Consider the following 18,846-nt stretch of genomic DNA (forward strand, 5'->3'; position numbering starts at 1 on the left):
TAATACCTATGCTGCCATAGTTTTATGTTATAAACTTGTGTCCAGTTTTAGAGACCATGACAGTTTAGGTAAAGCTAAGGGCAATGGCACATGGTAACCTAAAACTGCTAAGCCTATAAAATAGTTGTGGAACCTTGTTCTTCCTATCAATACTGGGAAGAGTTTCCTTTTGTAACTGGGACTCCTATTGCACGGCACCCCCTGATGCCAAGATAACTTGTGCAGCCTCAATGAAGCTTTTAGAGGCCCAGTCTCTAGAGGAAGACGAAGTGAGTTTGGCTTCATAAAGAATTTGGCTTAGCTTGTCCTTGCTGAACTCGGTGATAGAAGGGGGTAGGGCACCGGGTGATTTATCTGAAATAAACTGCCTGGTACAATAATCTGTCATCTTTATTCGCGCCGGCTCTTCCAGGAGGGAACAGGTGAGCGCAGAGCGGGTCTGGAAATGGATTTTTTGTGGCGGCGCGGCGAGTTCAGGAGAAGGGCAGCGGAATAGGTTGCAGTATTGCTCATAACGGGCCACTTTTTCTTCTTTTTTTTTTTTTTAAAAAAAATAGTATTTGGAGCTTGTGTATCGTCGGGGCAGAATATAATTCGACTCACAGAGCGGCTCTTATCCGTGGCTGACCCCGGCGACGCAGGACACGCACCCTATTGCTTTTCCTTGCAATATTAATTTAGCCGGACAATAGAAAGCCGCCTGCGCTTCCACATTGCCTTTCAATAGGGACCCAGACACCGAGGAACCCTTGTGTCTCTTTAATTATGTATTAGGCTGGCAGCTGGGGCCTGCTCCGTGCACACAGCTCTGCTGCTTTTAATCCCTTTAAAAAGCAATGGATGCGTGACTGTCCTACCCTCCCTTCCCCCTACCCTCCTCCTCCTCATCCTCCTCTCAACTCTTAAGCCTAGAGGTACGGCAGCCCCTTTGCTATTACTCAGCCTGTAGCGCCTTTAGAAAGGGACTAGAGAGAGAAAAAAAAACCTGGTTGCCCGTAATGAGCTGCCTATGGCTGGGAAGCTGGTGGCCGCGTAAATCATTAGCTCTGTTTAACAAAAGCCTCTCTGCCTGATTCTTAATTACTGCATGAATCCTGCATGCCCGCAGCTGGATCCCTTGGCATGGCCTGGAGAGTCCGTGTTTAGTAAATAAATGCCAACCTCATGTCCTCTGAATTGTGTGCCTCAGCCCTTTCTGCTGTAGGGTTTATCTTCCACTTGTGCTCCCTAAAACACAGCATAAAATATCAAGGTGTAGCTTACTGTGTGCCCAGAACATTCCTTCTCTGTATATTTGTATTTATACATATGGGAGGAGGAGGTGCCATATTGCTTCCTTTAGACAGTACAGTATGAGGGTATAGTTTATTGTGTGCCCAGAACATTCCTTCTCTGTATATTTATATTTATACATATGGGAGGAGGAGGTGCCATATTGCTTCCTTTAGACAGTACAGTATGAGGGTATAGTTTATTGTGTGCCCAGATCATTCCTTCTCTGTATATTTGTGTTTATACATATAGGAGGAGGTGCCATATTGATTCCCTTAGACAGTACAGTATGAGGGTATAGCTTATTGTGTGCCCAGAACATTCCTTCTCTGTATATTTGTATTTATACATATGGGTGGAGGTGCCATATTGATTCCCTTAGACAGTACAGTATGAGGGTATAGCTTATTGTGTGCCCAGAACATTCCTTCTCTGTAATTTTGTATTTATACATATGGGAGGAGGTGCCATATTCTTTCCTTTAGACAGTACAGTATGAGGGTATAGCTTATTGTGTGCCCAGAACATTCCTTCTCTGTATATTTGTATTTATACATATGGGTGGAGGGAGGTGCCATATTGATTCCCTTAGACAGTACAGTATGAGGGTATAGCTTATTGTGTGCCCAGAACATTCCTTCTCTGTATATTTGTATTTATACATATGGGTGGAGGTGCCATATTGATTCCCTTAGACAGTACAGTATGAGGGTATAGCTTATTGTGTGCCCAGAACATTCCTTCTCTGTCATTTTGTATTTATACATATGGGAGGAGGTGCCATATTCTTTCCTTTAGACAGTACAGTATGAGGGTATAGCTTATTGTGTGCCCAGAACATTCCTTCTCTGTATATTTGTATTTATACATATGGGTGGAGGGAGGTGCCATATTGATTCCCTTAGACAGTACAGTATGAGGGTATAGCTTATTGTGTGCCCAGAACATTCCTTCTCTGTATATTTGTATTTATACATATGGGTGGAGGTGCCATATTGATTCCCTAAGACAGTACAGTATGAGGGTATAGCTTATTGTGTGCCCAGAACATTCCTTCTCTGTATATTTGTATTTATACATATGGGAGGAGGAGGTGACATATTGATTCCCTTAGACAGTACAGTATGAGGGTATAGCTTATTGTGTGCCCAGAACATTCCTTCTCTGTAATTTTGTATTTATACATATGGGAGGAGGTGCCATATTCTTTCCTTTAGACAGTACAGTATGAGGGTATTAGCAGTTTTCTGCTGATAGGAGCACCAGCCCGGGTTTTATGTAAGTAACTAACATTTGGCAGCCCCAAGTGCAAGACGACTTTCCTTCTCCTCTAAGGTTGGTTTAGGGTCGCCCTTTCTGTAAGAATGCAGAACGATGTGTGCACTGTCTGCATGTTGTTTATAGACTCATGTTTGTCTGTTCCTTGGGTACAGGTGATCCACAAACTGATGGCTCTGCTTGATACCTTGGATCGCTGGATCGACGAGACGCCCCCTATGGACCAACCTTCCCGATTCGGCAACAAGGCCTTTCGCACCTGGTATGCCAGGCTTGATAAGGTGGGCCTTGATTTAAAGGATAGATATACCCTCTTTGTCGTTGGGTTTATTTGCATTTCTCAATGCTAAGCGAACAAAGTCCAGTGCTAAGGCAAGATTACTTGCCATGGAAACAGTGCCCCTAGTGTTAAGAATATCTTATAAGGTGGTAGCAATGGGTGTTCAATTTGGGTTATGTAATAAAAGACACTGAGTTTGCCCAGGGGCAGTAACCCATAGCAACCAATCAGCAGGTAGCATTTACTGGTTACCTGTTTAAAAGTTTCCGTATAGTGTTTGTGTGTAGCAACTGGAAGTAACTATTGTCGGGTCTTTATGCAAAATTGTACAACGGTGTAAAGGGAATTAAAAAGAACTAATATTATGCTTATATATTATATTATTAGTAGGGTTGGCCCTGCCTCCTTTTATTATAACTATTTCACCCCAACAGAGCGATGCTTTGGTTCTAGCCTTGCTATCGCACTGTACACGTGTATAGCCAAATGCATACATACACTTATAACAACATATTGCTTTGCTAGGTTTACAATATCATAACCCCTAGTGGTATGTATTGATAGTGCGGGTTTCCTTATTATATATGGAGAAGGTCTCTGCTGAAAGCAATGTTGCAGGTCACACCTATAGGTAAAATAATGTGTATTGTTCTCTGTGCCAGTAAAATATACCCTTTGGTATCCCATATGTATAAATACAAATATACAGAGAAGGAATGTTCTGGGCACACAATAAGCTATACCCTCATACTGTACTGTCTAAGGGAATCAATATGGCACCTCCCTCCTCCCATATGTATAAATACAAATATACAGAGAAGGAATGTTCTGGGCACACAATAAGCTATATCCTCATACTGTACTGTCTAAGGGAATCAATATGGCACCTCCCTCCTCCCATATGTATAAATACAAATATACAGAGAAGGAATGTTCTGGGCACACAATAAGCTATACCCTCATACTGTACTGTCTAAGGGAATCAATATGGCACCTCCCTCCTCCCATATGTATAAATACAAATATACAGAGAAGGAATGTTCTGGGCACACAATAAGCTATACCCTCATACTGTACTGTCTAATGGAATCAATATGGCACCTCCTCCCATATGTATAAATACAAATATACAGAGAAGGAATGTTCTGGGCACACAATAAGCTATACCCTCATACTGTACTGTCTAAGGGAATCAATATGGCACCTCCTCCCATATGTATAAATACAAATATACAGAGAAGGAATGTTCTGGGCACACAATAAGCTATACCCTCATACTGTACTGTCTAAGGGAATCAATATGGCACCTCCCTCCTCCCATATGTATAAATACAAATATACAGAGAAGGAATGTTCTGGGCACACAATAAGCTATGCCCTAATACTGTACTGTCTAAGAGAAGGCAAGCAGGATTGTATTTCAGCTTGAGACGTAATGTGACATTTGCATCTGAGAAGACCAGATAATGCACTGAAATGTCAATCCACAAATGGCTACTGATTTAGTTCTTTTCACTTAGGAAGCGGAGAGTCTTGTTTCCACTGTGATCCCGGTGCATCTGAGTGCAGCAGTGCCCGAAGTGGCCTTATACCTAAAAGAATCCGTAGGAAACTCTACACGCATTGATTACGGCACAGGTAACTCCCTGCAAAGAATACAAGATCTTGGGAGAGTAAGATCTCCAGCGCCACGGTGGAACCTATAGGGGTCTGTTAGGAGACACTTCCACCAACGCAACACCCAGTGCTAATTAACAGCAGTATTATGAAAAGGTCATAAGCAATTCATTTGAATGCAGGGGAAGAAGCGTGCTACCTCTATATGTGACCACTAGGGGGCCCTGTTGCTACAGATGTGTGCTGTGCCCGAAGTAGTTATTGTTCAGCCCACTGCATCCTGTGTTCTGTGCCTTTTTCCTCTGCCTGACATCATTTCTTGTACTGCGTTAGTCACTCTCAAATGGTTTGTGTCTCCTTACCTCATGGGGTGACAGTGGCAGTTGCAAATGTTTCACAGACGGCAAGGAAACACGCAATGTGTCGCACAACACTCTATAATAAGCCTTGCATCTCTACGCCCAATACAGGATGCAGTGAGACTAACTCACAGCCACACCATCTCTTACCAGGATAACACAATCCTATCTATCTATCTATCTATCTATCTATCTATCTATCTACCCATCTATCTACCCATCTATCTACCCATCTATCTACCCATCTATCTACCCATCTATCTACCCATCTATCTACCCATCTATCTACCCATCTATCTACCCATCTATCTATCTATCCATCTCGCTCTATATTATCTATCTGTCTATCATTTATCTCTCTCTCTCTCTCTCTCTCTCTCTGTGTCTGTCTCTGTCTCTCTCTCTCTATCATATCTATCATATCTATCTATCTATTATCGATCTATATCTATCTATCTTTCTCTATATCTATCTATCTGTCTCTGTCTCTATCTATATATCTATCTATTATCAATATCTATCTGTCTATCTATATATCTGTCTCTATATATCTGTCTCTCTATATATCTATCTATTATCAATATCTATCTATCTATTATCCATCTATCTATCTGTCTATCGATCTCTATCTATATATTATCGATCTCTATCACCTATCTATTTCTATATCCATCTATCTATCTGTATATCTATATATTTATCTCTATCTATCATTGATCTCTATCAATCTATCCGCTCAGTACTTTACAACAAATATAAGGCTGCTGATATTAATACTCCCGGTGCAATACTTTTCATCATCATTATCATAAGTTGCATATCCAGAAGTCTGATTGGTGCAGAAGCATAACTAGATGCCGCAGCAAAATCCATTTAGGGTTCGGGAATGTTGATTTTTGTTTCCTTTTAATGAAACTGATTATTAGTCACTGCCCTTCTGGTCCCTTTATACTAGGGCCAGGCTGGCAGGCTGTGGATTCAGGCAAATGCCAAAGGAGCTGTTTAAGATGCCATAGATAGTCACTATTTATTGGGCCTTTGACGGGATCTATATACTTAAAGTGCCAGGGCCTGTTATGAATCCCAGTCCAGACCTGCCTTATACCTCCTTCCCCAGGAGCCATAGTGTCTGTTTCCTCTATTCTTTCTATACAGGAAGGATTTTCCTGTTTTAGAGAATCGTTGACACACTCAGGCTCATGTACCAACAGAGATTTACACCTGGGCAGTAGCCCATAGCAACCAACCAGTGATTAGCTTTGTCAGCTGAACAGTGAAAAGTAAAAATACAATTCAATTAGTTTTTGGGTTTAGTTCTCCTTTAATAATAAGGCTTTTGAAATGGCAAGCAAGATGTCTGACACACAGGATTGGAGTAGACATATACACAAGGCTGTGCCATGGAGATGCCACTAATAGTCCCCATAGTAGATGCACGGGACTATGTAACATTCCTCTCTATCCTTGTCTCACAGCCTCTCCTCCTCTTCTTATTATGTAGGTCACGAGGCTGCCTTTGCCGCTTTCCTGTGCTGCCTGTGTAAAATTGGCGTTCTCAAGGTGGACGACCAACTAGCCATTGTCTTCAGAGTGTTCAACCGGTAAGGGGGGAAATATAATTGGAATATCGGGCTCCACCACAATACAATATATAACAAGGCGTGTCATAATCCACCTCTGATGCCTGTTTCTCTTTATCTCTAAAGGTATCTGGAAGTCATGAGAAAGCTTCAGAAGACCTACCGAATGGAACCAGCGGGCAGCCAAGGGGTCTGGGGCTTGGATGACTTCCAGTTTCTTCCTTTTATATGGGGAAGTGCTCAGCTTGTAGGTAATGGAGCATGCACAAGCCCAATAAAACTCTGCATCTCCATTACACATTTCTTAAATATTGGTTGTTACCACAGAACCACCAAGTGTCTTTCCAACAACACACTTTGTGTGCTGCCATCTTGAGTCCGTGTGTGCTGCCATCTTGAGTCCGTGTGTGCTGCCATCTTGACTCCGTGTGTGCTGCCATCTTGAGTCCGTGTGTGCTGCCATCTTGAGTCCGTGTGTGCTGCCATCTTGAGTCCGTGTGTGCTGCCATCTTGAGTCCGTGTGTGTGCTGCCATCTTGAGTCCGTGTGTGCTGCCATCTTGAGTCCGTGTGTGCTGCCATCTTGAGTCCGTGTGTGCTGCCATCTTGACTCCGTGTGTGCTGCCATCTTGAGTCCGTGTGTGCTGCCATCTTGAGTCCGTGTGTGCTGCCATCTTGAGTCCGTGTGTGTGCTGCCATCTTGAGTCCGTGTGTGCTGCCATCTTGAGTCCGTGTGTGCTGCCATCTTGAGTCCGTGTGTGCTGCCGTCTTGAGTCCGTGTGTGCTGCCATCTTGAGTCCGTGTGTGCTGCCATCTTGAGTCCGTGTGTGCTGCCATCTTGAGTCCGTGTGTGCTGCCATCTTGAGTCCGTGTGTGCTGCCATCTTGAGTCCGTGTGTGCTGCCATCTTGAGTCCGTGTGTGCTGCCGTCTTGAGTCCATGTGTGCTGCCGTCTTGCGTCCGTGTGTGCTGCCGTCTTGCGTCCGTGTGTGCTGCCGTCTTGCGTCCGTGTGTGCTCTGCCGTCTTGCGTCCGTGTGTGCTCTGCCGTCTTGAGTCCGTGTGTGCGCTGCCATCTTGAGTCCGTGTGTGCTGCCATCTTGAGTCCGTGTGTGCTGCCATCTTGAGTCCGTGTGTGCTGCCATCTTGAGTCCGTGTGTGCTGCCGTCTTGAGTCCATGTGTGCTGCCGTCTTGCGTCCGTGTGTGCTGCCGTCTTGCGTCCGTGTGTGCTGCCGTCTTGCGTCCGTGTGTGCTCTGCCGTCTTGCGTCCGTGTGTGCTCTGCCGTCTTGAGTCCGTGTGTGCGCTGCCGTCTTGAGTCCGTGTGTGCGCTGCCATCTTGAGTCCGTGTGTGCTGCCATCTTGAGTCCGTGTGTGCTGCCATCTTGAGTCCGTGTGTGCTGCCATCTTGAGTCCGTGTGTGCTGCCATCTTGAGTCCGTGTGTGCTGCCATCTTGAGTCCGTGTGTGCTGCCATCTTGAGTCCGTGTGTGCTGCCATCTTGAGTCCGTGTGTGCTGCCATCTTGAGTCCGTGTGTGCGCTGCCATCTTGAGTCCGTGTGTGCGCTGCCATCTTGAGTCCGTGTGTGCGCTGCCATCTTGAGTCCGTGTGTGCTGCCATCTTGAGTCCGTGTGTGCTGCCATCTTGAGTCCGTGTGTGCTGCCATCTTGAGTCCGTGTGTGCTGCCATCTTGAGTCCGTGTGTGCTGCCATCTTGAGTCCGTGTGTGCTGCCATCTTGAGTCCGTGTGTGCTGCCATCTTGAGTCCGTGTGTGCTGCCATCTTGAGTCCGTGTGTGCTGCCATCTTGAGTCCGTGTGTGCTGCCATCTTGAGTCCGTGTGTGCTGCCATCTTGAGTCCGTGTGTGCTGCCATCTTGAGTCCGTGTGTGCTGCCATCTTGAGTCCGTGTGTGCTGCCATCTTGAGTCCGTGTGTGCCGCCATCTTGAGTCCGTGTGTGCCGCCATCTTGAGTCCGTGTGTGCCGCCATCTTGAGTCCGTGTGTGCCGCCATCTTGAGTCCGTGTGTGCCGCCATCTTGAGTCCGTGTGTGCCGCCATCTTGAGTCCGTGTGTGCCGCCATCTTGAGTCCGTGTGTGCCGCCATCTTGAGTCCGTGTGTGCCGCCATCTTGAGTCCGTGTGTGCCGCCATCTTGAGTCCGTGTGTGCCGCCATCTTGAGTCCGTGTGTGCCGCCATCTTGAGTCCGTGTGTGCCGCCATCTTGAGTCCGTGTGTGTTGCCATCTTGAGTCCGTGTGTGTTGCCATCTTGAGTCCGTGTGTGTTGCCATCTTGAGTCCGTGTGTGCTGCCATCTTGAGTCCGTGTGTGTTGCCATCTTGAGTCCGTGTGTGTTGCCATCTTGAGTCCGTGTGTGTTGCCATCTTGAGTCTGTGTGTGTTGCCATCTTGAGTCTGTGTGTGTTGCCATCTTGAGTCTGTGTGTTGCCATCTTGAGTCTGTGTGTGTTGCCATCTTGAGTCTGTGTGTGTTGCCATCTTGAGTCTGTGTGTGTTGCCATCTTGAGTCTGTGTGTGTTGCCATCTTGAGTCTGTGTGTGTTGCCATCTTGAGTCTGTGTGTGTTGCCATCTTGAGTCCGTGTGTGCTGCCATCTTGAGTCCGTGTGTGCTGCCATCTTGAGTCCGTGTGTGTTGCCATCTTGAGTCCGTGTGTGTTGCCATCTTGAGTCTGTGTGTGTTGCCATCTTGAGTCTGTGTGTGTTGCCATCTTGAGTCTGTGTGTGTTGCCATCTTGAGTCTGTGTGTGCTGCCATCTTGAGTCTGTGTGTGCTGCCATCTTGAGTCTGTGTGTGCTGCCATCTTGAGTCCATAGTGAAGCTCTGTAGTAAACATATTTCACCCATTTATTACTTGACATGAGTTCTGTAAGCTTACCTTCTAGCTCGGCTTTCACCTGTATTTAGGACAATAGACATTCTCCCCAAAACTCATCCTAATGGACTTCAGCCTGGATTTCCCTACCATTGCTCCAAGCTCCTCAGCCTCCTAAGCCTGCTGCTTACAATGGGGATCAGATAGGATCTGTGCAGCCACTGGGACAGAATGTTCTGTTATACAGATAGCTAGAATCTCAGCTGCCATAAAGCAGGACAGGACTGCTGCTTACAATGGGGATCAGATAGGATCTGTCTAGTCACTGGGACAGAATGTTCTGTTATACAGATAGCTAGAATCTCAGCTGCCATAAAGCAGGGCAGGACTGCTGCTTACAATGGGGATCAGATAGGATCTGTGCAGCCACTGGGACAGAATGTTCTGTTATACAGATAGCTAGAATCTCAGCTGCCATAAAGCAAGACAGGACTGCTGCTTACAATGGGGATCACAATGCTCTATTACACAGATAGATAATAAACCAAGTCATGTCCCATAGCTAACCTCTAGAATAAAACAAGGGGCTTTGAGTGGCTACACTGGAAATATAAATCGCCAAATGTCTTCTCTCTGCAGATCATTCCACCTTGGAACCAAGGCATTTTGTGGATGAGAAGATAGTGAATGAAAATCACAAAGATTATATGTTCCTAGAGTGTATCCTGTTCATTACTGAGGTAAGGTTATATTGTATTACTGTTACCCCCAGACGATAGCTAGTGTCCCACAAAGCTTGCAATCCCTCCGTTTGTAGTTTACTGGCCCCCACTCACAGGGAGAATTAAGTTGTTTGCCTGAGGAACCAGTATCTTGTATTTAGTTTCATAGAAAGACAGAACACTGGTTTGTCTGCAAATAGGAATATATTTGTATGTTATCCAGGACCAGCCTCATTGCTACATCTTCTATTGTGATCTTGGGGGGGGGGCTTGCTTAAGAGGTAATGCACCACTATTGTAGTAGGGTGACATATTGTATAGAGAGATGCCTGTAACATCCCATATGGCCAGACCCCAGAACAATTGCTGGATCCCCTTTCAGGAGCTACAGCTGCTCCTCTTTCTTTGCTTCTTAGCTCAGTCATTTACATTGCTCACTCTCTAGTGGTGCAACTGGCTCCAGGGAAGTAATGCAAATACATCAAGGCAGACATTACCAAACTGTTAGGCTGCCCCTCTAGGGGGATCCAAAGCAGTGGGGGCAGCCTGAATGTCAGTTGATGTTTAGATATAGGGTGTGAGTTTATCTGTGCCCTGGGTACCCCTGGAACTATAGCAGGGTGACTGTTACCCCAATGTTTCTATATATCTGTAACCTTCTTATGAGCTAAGGGGCCCAGCCTGAAGGTCAGTTAGGGGGAGATTTGGGGTGAGTGCTTATTTATACCCTAGGTACCCCTGGAACTATAGCAGGGTGACTGTTACCCCAATGTTTCTATATATCTGTAACCTTGTTATGAGCTAAGGGGGTCCAGTCTGAAGGTCAGTTAGGGGGAGATTTGGGGTGAGTGTTTATTTGTGCCCTAGGTACCCCTGGAACTATAGCAGGGTGACTGTTACCCCAATGTTTCTATATATCTATAACCTTGTTATGAGCTAAGGGGGTCCAGTCTGAAGGTCAGTTAGGGGGAGATTTGGGGTGAGTGCTTATTTGTGCCCTGGGTACCCCTGGAACTATAGCAGGATGACTGTTACCCCAATGTTTCTATATATCTGTAACCTTGTTATGAGCTAAGGGGGCCCAGTCTGAAGGTCAGTTAGGGGGAGATTTGGGGTGAGTGCTTATTTATACCCTGGGTACCCCTGGAACTATAGCAGGGTGACTGTTACCCCAATGTTTCTATATATCTGTAACCTTGTTATGAGCTAAGGGGGCTCAGCCTGAAGGTCAGTTAGGGGGAGATTTGGGGTGAGTGTTTATTTGTACCCTGGGTACCCCTGGAACTATAGCAGGGTGACTGTTACCCCAATGTTTCTATATATCTGTAACCTTGTTATGAGCTAAGGGGGCCCAGTCTGAAGGTCAGTTAGGGGGAGATTTGGGGTGAGTGCTTATTTATACCCTAGGTTCCCCTGGAACTATAGCAGGGTGACTGTTACCCCAATGTTTCTATATATCTGTAACCTTGTTATGAGCTAAGGGGGCCCAGTCTAAAGGTCAGTTAGGGGGAGATTTGGGGTGAGTGTTTATTTGTGCCCTGGGTACCCCTGGAACTATAGCAGGGTGACTGTTACCCCAATGTTTCTATATATCTGTAACCTTGTTATGAGCTAAGGGGGTCCAGTCTGAAGGTCAGTTAGGGGGAGATTTGGGGTGAGTGCTTATTTGTGCCCTGGGTACCCCTGGAACTATAGCAGGGTGACTGTTACCCCAATGTTTCTATATATCTGTAACCTTGTTATGAGCTAAGGGGGCCCAGCCTGAAGGTCAGTTAGGAGGAGATTTGGGGTAAGTGCTTATTTGTGCCCTGGGTACCTCTAGAACTATAGCAGGTGCCTGTTACCCCAATGCTTATATAACTGCAAACTCATTACAACTCACCAAATGTTGGAATCCCGATGGTAAAACTTTCCCTTAAGGCAACAAACAATGGTGCAAGAAAATATCATTGATCGCTATGGTTTGTTACACACAACTGACTATAAAGCCATGTGCTGTGATTGATGTTCCTGTACTGGATATCACGGGTGCCCCTCCCTATAGGAGAGCTTCAAACTCGACTCTATGGTGACTTTTCTGGCCATGTGACCGCACTGTTGTGCAAACAAGTTGTCTCCTTAGTGACTTCATGGGGTGGAGAACACACAATGCAGCCCCTGGCAAATCTCTAGGTTGTTTTTTTTTTTTTTTTACATACACCGCTCTATAAATAACGAAATGCTCCCCGTCTAATACCTCCCGTGTTATTTATCATGTGTTTCTCTCGCACCGCCGCTCCTACAAATGGCTTTTGCGCAGGCCATTCCGGCAGCACAGGGGTTAACAGAACAAACCCGTTCAACCTGATAGAGTGAGCTCAGTGAGCTGTGGAGCAAGAACAAGGCACAGTGCGTGATGTGGGCTCTCAGCACAGTCTCTGCCTCAATCTGTCCTTCTAAATTTGGAGGAGAATTTCTCCTATTTTTTTTTTTTTCCTTTCCCAGAGAAGGGAGGGTTCATATTTCTGCTGGAAGGGAAGGAACTGACAGGAAGGGGTTGCTCTCATCTATCCCTCACCCCCCTCTCCCTCCTCTTACTGACTGAGGAACCATTTACAAAAGGCTCATTCTCTGGGGAGGGCAGAGTCAGGAACGCAGGGCCTGTGAGTAATTTCCTGCTCAATATGGCTTCTCTGACTCATACAATCCCCCTGAGGTTACTGAAAGATTGGCCCCTCTCTCGCTCTCTCCCCCTCTCCTTCCATCATGTGATAAGTCTGTCTCTACAGCCCGTACTCCTGCAGTCTCTCTCTGCCTATCTCCCTTTGTACATTCCCTTTGTCTTTAAGCAGACCCCTCTCTCTCTATCTCTCTCTCGCAGCCCATTTTTTCCAACCTATTTTTAAACCTTGAAGCAGAGAAAAAATGCTCTGCATCTCTGTTGGCACAGGCCATTTCATAAACCACAGCACCACGTGTATAGTAAGCCCTAGAAGCCCAAAAAACCCCCAAAAAACTGGAAAAAAATCAAAGGAAACACAATGTGAAGCAACTCTTTAAAGGGATACTGTCATGCATCAGTGAATAGTGCTGCTCCAGCAGAATTCTGCACTGAAAGCCGTTTCTCAAAAGAGCTAACCGATTATTTTTTATTTTTAATTTTGAAATCTAACATGGGACTAGACATACTGTCAGTTTCCCAGCTGCCCCAGTCATGGGACTTGTGCTCTGATAAACTTCAGTCACTCCTTACTAGGGATGCACCGAAATCCACTATTTTGGATTCGGCTGAACCCCCAAATTATTCGCGAAAGATTTGGCCGAATACTGAACCGAATCCTAATTTGCATATGCAAATTAGGGGTGGGAAGGGGAAAACCTTTTTTACTTCCTTGTTTTGTGACAAAGTCATGTGCTCTCTCTCCCTGCCCCTAATTTGCATATGGTATTTGTCTGAATCCTGCTGAAAAAGCCTGAATCCTGTCTGAATCCCGAACGGAATCCTGTATTCGGTGCATCTGTACTTTTTACTGCAATTTGGAGTGATATCCCCTCTCCATTTCCCTCCCAGCTGCAGTAGCCTAACAACAAAACAATGGGAAGGGAAAAAGATAACAGCTCCCTAATACAAGATAACAGCTGCATCGTAGATCTAAGAACAGCACTCAATAGTAAAATCCAGGTCCCACTGAGACACGTTCAGTTACATTGAGTAGGAGAAACAACAGCCTGCCAGAAAGCAGTTCCATCCTAAAGTGCTGGCTCTTTCTGAAATCACATGACCAGGCAAAATGACCTGAGATGCACCTACACACCAATATTACAACTAAATACACTTGTTGGTTCAGGAATGAGATTTTATATTGTAGAGTAAATTATTTGCAGTGTAAACAGTGTCATTTAGAAATAAAAACGACACCATAAAAATCATAAAAGAATCCCTTTAATATACACTCACTGAACGTTTCACAATATCAATAACATTCACAAATAAACTTTATTGTGAAACCCCGCCAGATCTGCCTGTTTCAGGAGTCTGAACCAGCAGAGCAGAGAATATAAAGAGCCAGACAGACACTGCTTTCAAAAGCAGTTACATAAAAACCGATTTATTTGAATTACAAGGCACAAAAAAAGGCAGGTTCCTCTTTAATGAATCTACACACAGGGTGGTCCTAAAACTCGAGTAGATGAACTGGGGGTCTGGTGGTGTCTCCCATGACAGTGATAGATTTCTAACCCATCTCTGTTTAATGCCAGTTTACATATGGCTGCCCTATGGCAGTTGAAATGACCATATAAGGAGCAGGGCTTTAACCCCTCTAGGAAAACTTTCTGTATGAAAATACATTTTTATTTACATCCTTTTTTTTAAAAGAAATATCTATATTTTGATTTGAAAATATATATATTCCGTGTATGCTACTCTATAGGCACAGGCCTATCACAGTAACCCGGAATGTGTGGTTGAAGTCAGTGCTCGGCAACAGTTTTTAACTGTACAGAAGGGGAAGTGGGGAGCACAATGGGTTGTCAGGTTATGACATCAGCAGCTCTCTGATGTCAGAAAGCGATAAATATAACCTGTACTTTCCTTCCCAGTGTCTTTCAGCAGCAGTACACTATACAATATACAAAGTATCATAACTGCAAAATGGTATATGATAAATCTGTGACATTTATGAATGCTCACGACTTTCTCTAATAAGTTGCAAACAACAGTTTTGAAAACAAATTAAATCGTACCCCCTACTGTGAAATAAAAGTAAATGAGGAGATATCCCTGCCTTGTATAGCTTAGACTTTGCCTTTAGATGGACACAGAACTACTGCAGGGATCTACTCCAGCCTGCAGGCTTGTGCCACAGAACTCCTTCTAATATCCTTATCACTTACAGTAGGGGGTACATTATCCCTTATAATACATGAGTGATACTCAGAGTTCCCTGTATAACTCAGCCTGCAGCCTTGTGCCTTTATATGGTCACATAACCCCCCTCAGTGACTTCTAATATCCTTATCACTTACAGTATTGGGTACATTATCCCTTATAATACATGAGTGATACTCAGAGTTCCCTGTATAACTCAGCCTGCAGCCTTGTGCCTTTATATGGTCACAGAACAACCCCTCAGTGACTTCTAATATCCTTATCATTTACAGTAGGGAGTACATTATCTCCTATAATACATGAGTGATACTCAGAGTTCCCTGTATAACTCTGCCTGTATCCTTGTGCCTTTATATGGTCACAGAACAATCCCTCAGTGACTTCTAATATCCTTATCATTTACAGTAGGGGGTACATTATCCCTTATAATACATGAGTGATACTCAGAGTTCCCTGTATAACTCAGCCTGCAGCCTTGTGTCTTTATATGGTCACATAACCCCCCTCAGTGACTTCTAATATCCTTATCATTTACAGTAGGGGTACATTATCCCTTATAATACATGAGTGATACTCAGAGTTCCCTGTGCCTTTATATGGTCACACAATGTCTCATTAACAACTAATAGACAGTTCTACATGACAGAGGAAAGGGTAAATTATACTGACTAAAATGAGTGCAGTTGAAACCCAACTTATATAAAGGAGATTGAACAGCAGGATGGAGAATGTTCCTGCAGTTATTATAATGAGTTTATTATTGGCAGGGCCAAGATTGTTATGACTCAGAACACTAAGAATATCTCCCTGAAACACCAGATAAGTAACTTTGCCTTTCACATTCAAAGCAGGGCCAATAGGAAGAGCCAATAGGAAGGCACCAGCAAGAGAAAGATGCTCAGGTTGTTTCTTTTGTTAAAGCATTGGGCTAATGAGTTATTAAACAAGTCACCAGCTCTTTATGTAATGGTTAATTGGTTAGACGTGAAGATAAATGGTGCATTTCTATTGGCTAATAGTTCCCTTCTTGCTTTCTATTGGCAGATGAAGACGGGACCTTTTGCAGAACACTCCAATCAGCTGTGGAACATCAGCGCTGTCCCTGCCTGGTCCAAAGTCAACCAGGGTCTCATTCGCATGTACAAAGCAGAGGTGAGGCAGCAAATGGTTAGGGGGGAGATCAAGTTCTCTTTACCAATATCTAATGGGCACCATAACACTGTATTAAAGGGATAGGTCACCATACAGAATCATAGTAACATTACAGTTGGTCTGGTTTTTAAAGGATTTACCTCTCATCGGCCGGAAATTTCAACCCTATCTGGTTGCTATGGGCAGTGACCCTGGCAACCAGTATACACCTGAAGTGCAATAATCGTTTATTGTTATTAACCATATCCCTCCCTCGAGGTTGTTAGCATTAGCAGCCAAACTATAATGCACCCCCCCAGATTGTGCATCAGTCGTGCTAGGGAGCAGCAGGGGCCACAAGCCGCAGAAGAGCCCTATATGTACCTTCATGTTGGGGCCCTGCATTGCCAGGGCCCACCTCTTCTCTAAATTCAACTTGACATGAGAACAAATGATGATTTAGGGGGTTATTTATCAGTCAATGCAAAAAAACTCGATACATTCGAGTTTTTTTTACTATAAAATCGGAATTTTTAGTGGAAAATAAAAACTCAAATTTTATGAGATTTATTATACCCCAAGGATGGAAAAAGTCAGAATCAGAAAACCCTCCACCTCCGACCTGCCGAGGTTGTATATAAGTCAAAGGGAGAGGTATTTTGAAGTTGCTGTGGTCTGAGCTGAAATTGGCCCGAAAATCCAACTATTTTGGGCGAAAATCTGGGAAAAATGGACTTTCCAGGAAAAAGGTCCAAAAAATTGAGCGATTCTGGGGGGGGGGGGAATCGTATGATTCAGATTTTCGCTCAATTTTACAGAGTTTGTCCCCAATCTGGTGAGATTGTGCTTTTTTAACAATAAATAAGGTCCAGTTTGCTTGGACTTTTCTTGTTTAAATACTGGATTTTGATAAATAAGACTGTTAGAGACAGATTTATCAAGGGTCGAATTTCTAATTAAAATTTTTAATTTTTTTTTTTATGGCTAAAAATGTCAAATTCGGCTAGGGAGTTATCCAAATTCGATTCGAGTTTTTAAAAAAATTTAGAATTTTCGAGATTTATCATGCTCATGCTAAAGAACTTGAATTTGACTATTCGCCCCCTGAAACCTGCTGAATTGCTGTATAAGTCAATGGGAGAGATCCAGCGATCGATTTGGTGATGTTTGCAGCCTTCCTAAACTCGAATCGAGTTTTTAAAAAGCGAATCAAATTCGATTCCAGTTTCCGGGTCGATCCTATTCACCGATCGGTCGAATTTCATGGGAGTTTAAAAAAACCCGGCGTGAATTCGAAATTTGACCCATAATAAATGTTCCCCGGTCGTGTCAGCAGCAGAAGAGGGATGGGGCCCTAATTGCAGAGGACTTGAAAGTCAGCAAACAGTGAAGCAAGGCAGCGGGAAAAGCAAACAAAACGGGTAGGGCACAAAGGAACAGGTTATATTGCCACTTTATATGGCCGAGAGCTGGAGTATTGCGTTGAGCCTGAGAAGTACTGCACTAGTAAATGCACTAGACAAAGCAGCATGTACATCAGCTATAAGAGAGAAACACACATAACAGATTATCCACTGCCAGATCTTTATAGAGCCCCAAATCCACTTTTATTTATTTATATTGGTCTTACTCGTCCGTCAGGGACCCGCTGTACTCATGGGGCCCCACTGCAGTCTGCTCCACCTACTATTGTGTCCGTACGTACAACCCATTGCAACTCTATCCTTCCTCTTCATCTGGAGTTTGTCTGTAATACAATCATCCTCCCCGGAGGAGCCGTTTGTTATGCAGTTTCCTTGTTTGGTTTCCTTTCAGCAGCATTTGTGTGCCGTGCTGAAAGTCAGCATTCCCTTATAGCAGGGTCCTGAACCTATTTATACCCGGGAAACGCATTCGTAGACGTAGAGATCCTCTTGTTATAGCGATGTCTCCGATATGCCCACATTAAAGAGGGCGATATCGGGCTGATCCGATTGTAGGCCTATCATAATTGATCTGATAAGGGTGGTCGGATCGAGGGACCGTATAGACGCACAGATGCGCCCGCAATACGACCGGAATTTATAACCTGCCCGATCGCGATCTGGCCAACTTTGGGCTAGATATCGATAGGGGAAGCCCGTCGGAGGGCCCCATACACTGGCCAATAAGCTGCCGACTCGGCCTGTCGCCTACTTTTATTGGCCCGTGTATGGGGGCCTTTAGGTTGCAACACAAGGGTGAAAAAAGTTCCTAGGTTTCTAGATAAGGGCTTTGATTGGCTATTAGTAGCCCCAGGTCTGGACTGGGAGTCAAAAATAGGCCCTGGCATTCCAAGTACTCAGAGGTCCAAATAGTGATCCACAAGCCCACTAAATAGGGACTGTCTATTGGACCTTACAGCAGCCCCTCTGGCATTTGCCAAAACCCACAAATTACCAGTCCAGGCCTGGGTAGCCCCTATGTGAACTGGCAGCCTACAGGAGGCTTCTGTTTGGCAGTACCCCACATTTATTAAAGGTCGAATTTTGAATTCATGTGTATTTTTAAAAACTTCCATAAATTCGACCAATCAAAATGTATTAATAAAATCGAATTGTTAAAACTCTGGTCCAAATTCCCCTAGCAACCATGCACTGATTTGAATAAGAGACTGGAAAATGAATAGGAGAGGCCTGAATAGAAAGAGGAGTAATAAAAAGTAGCAATAACAATACATGTGTAGCCTTACAGAGCATTTGTTTTTTAGATGGGGTCAGTGACCCCCATTTGAAAGCTGGAAAGAGTCAGAAGAAGAAGGCAAATGATTCAAAAAAAGATAAAAAAGAAGGAAAAAGGAAAAGTTGCTTAGAATTGGCAATCCTATAACATTCTAAAAGTTAAGGCGAACTACCCCTTTCAGCTTTTCAGCACTTTAAGCCTTTAAGAGGCACATTTA

The 18,846-nt window shown here is 44.4% G+C and overlaps 1 protein-coding gene across 1 annotated transcript in view; it reads left to right on the top strand.

Annotated features, from left to right (window-relative positions):
- The window catches only part of ptpa.L (protein phosphatase 2 phosphatase activator L homeolog), a 39,589-nt gene that overhangs the window by 12,584 nt on the left and 8,159 nt on the right, over positions 1 to 18,846 (top strand). Inside the window, 6 exon segments of the mRNA NM_001096031.1 lie at positions 2,706 to 2,831; positions 4,351 to 4,468; positions 6,308 to 6,407; positions 6,513 to 6,637; positions 9,846 to 9,946; positions 15,843 to 15,950. Coding sequence (NP_001089500.1) covers positions 2,706 to 2,831; positions 4,351 to 4,468; positions 6,308 to 6,407; positions 6,513 to 6,637; positions 9,846 to 9,946; positions 15,843 to 15,950 — 678 coding nt within the window.

Source organism: Xenopus laevis, chromosome 8L, assembly GCF_017654675.1.
Source record: "Xenopus laevis strain J_2021 chromosome 8L, Xenopus_laevis_v10.1, whole genome shotgun sequence".
NCBI classification, from domain to species: Eukaryota; Metazoa; Chordata; class Amphibia; order Anura; family Pipidae; genus Xenopus; species Xenopus laevis.